Source organism: Phalaenopsis equestris, unplaced genomic scaffold, assembly GCF_001263595.1.
Source record: "Phalaenopsis equestris unplaced genomic scaffold, ASM126359v1 Scaffold185022, whole genome shotgun sequence".
NCBI classification, from domain to species: Eukaryota; Viridiplantae; Streptophyta; class Magnoliopsida; order Asparagales; family Orchidaceae; genus Phalaenopsis; species Phalaenopsis equestris.
In genome coordinates, this window is record NW_018204971.1 from 1 (window position 1) to 618 (window position 618).

At 45.1% G+C, this 618-nt stretch overlaps 1 protein-coding gene across 1 annotated transcript; it reads right to left on the minus strand.

Annotated features, from left to right (window-relative positions):
* Positions 1-12: 12 nt before the first annotated feature.
* Positions 13-611, minus strand: LOC110034360 (60S ribosomal protein L7-2-like; the record flags this gene model as incomplete). The annotated part of the gene is made up of 3 exons (XM_020738630.1): positions 519-611; positions 198-383; positions 13-110 (listed from the first exon to the last, which is right to left on the minus strand). Coding segments are annotated over exons 2-3 (278 nt in total), but the record flags the coding sequence as incomplete, so codon positions are not given.
* Positions 612-618: the final 7 nt, after the last annotated feature.

Sequence of the window (618 nt, forward strand, 5' to 3'; positions counted from 1 at the left end):
AACAAGACGTACCCGCGGATTCTGATGATGAAAAGAAGCTTGGCCTCGGGACACACATAGAACCCTCCTTTCATCCTTGCCTCGCGCTTTAGCTGAATTAGCTCCTTTTCCTATTTAAGAATTGCTATGCATTTCCTAAGACACTGCAGAAAAATAAACATAAAAACTAAAATGTATAGTCATGATCTTTCTCAAACCTGATTCGCGTACTCCTTCGCATATTGTTCCGCCCTCTTGAAGATAAGCTTGCGGTTCTCGCGATTCTTCTTCCGCTTCTCTTCGAGCTTTCCCTTTTTCTCAAGAGCCCACTGTTCTTCCCTCTTTCGCTTCTTCAGAACGGATTCAGGAATCAAATCCTTCGCCTCCGCGTCGGCCATTTGCCACTTCGAAATAGGAAAACGGAGCAAATCAGTAATTCTTCTAAAAAAAATAAGAAAAAGGTAATCTAATACTAGGAAGAAGGAAGAAGATCAAGACAGGAAAAGGCCGAGAAAGCTAGGGTTGCGTTCGACGCTTACCTTGCTGACTAACTTTGGATCGCCGGCAGAGAAACAGGTTGCTGCAGCGGCGGGGGGGTTTCGAGGGGTTTGAGACAACTATCCACCGTAGGGTTTTGCA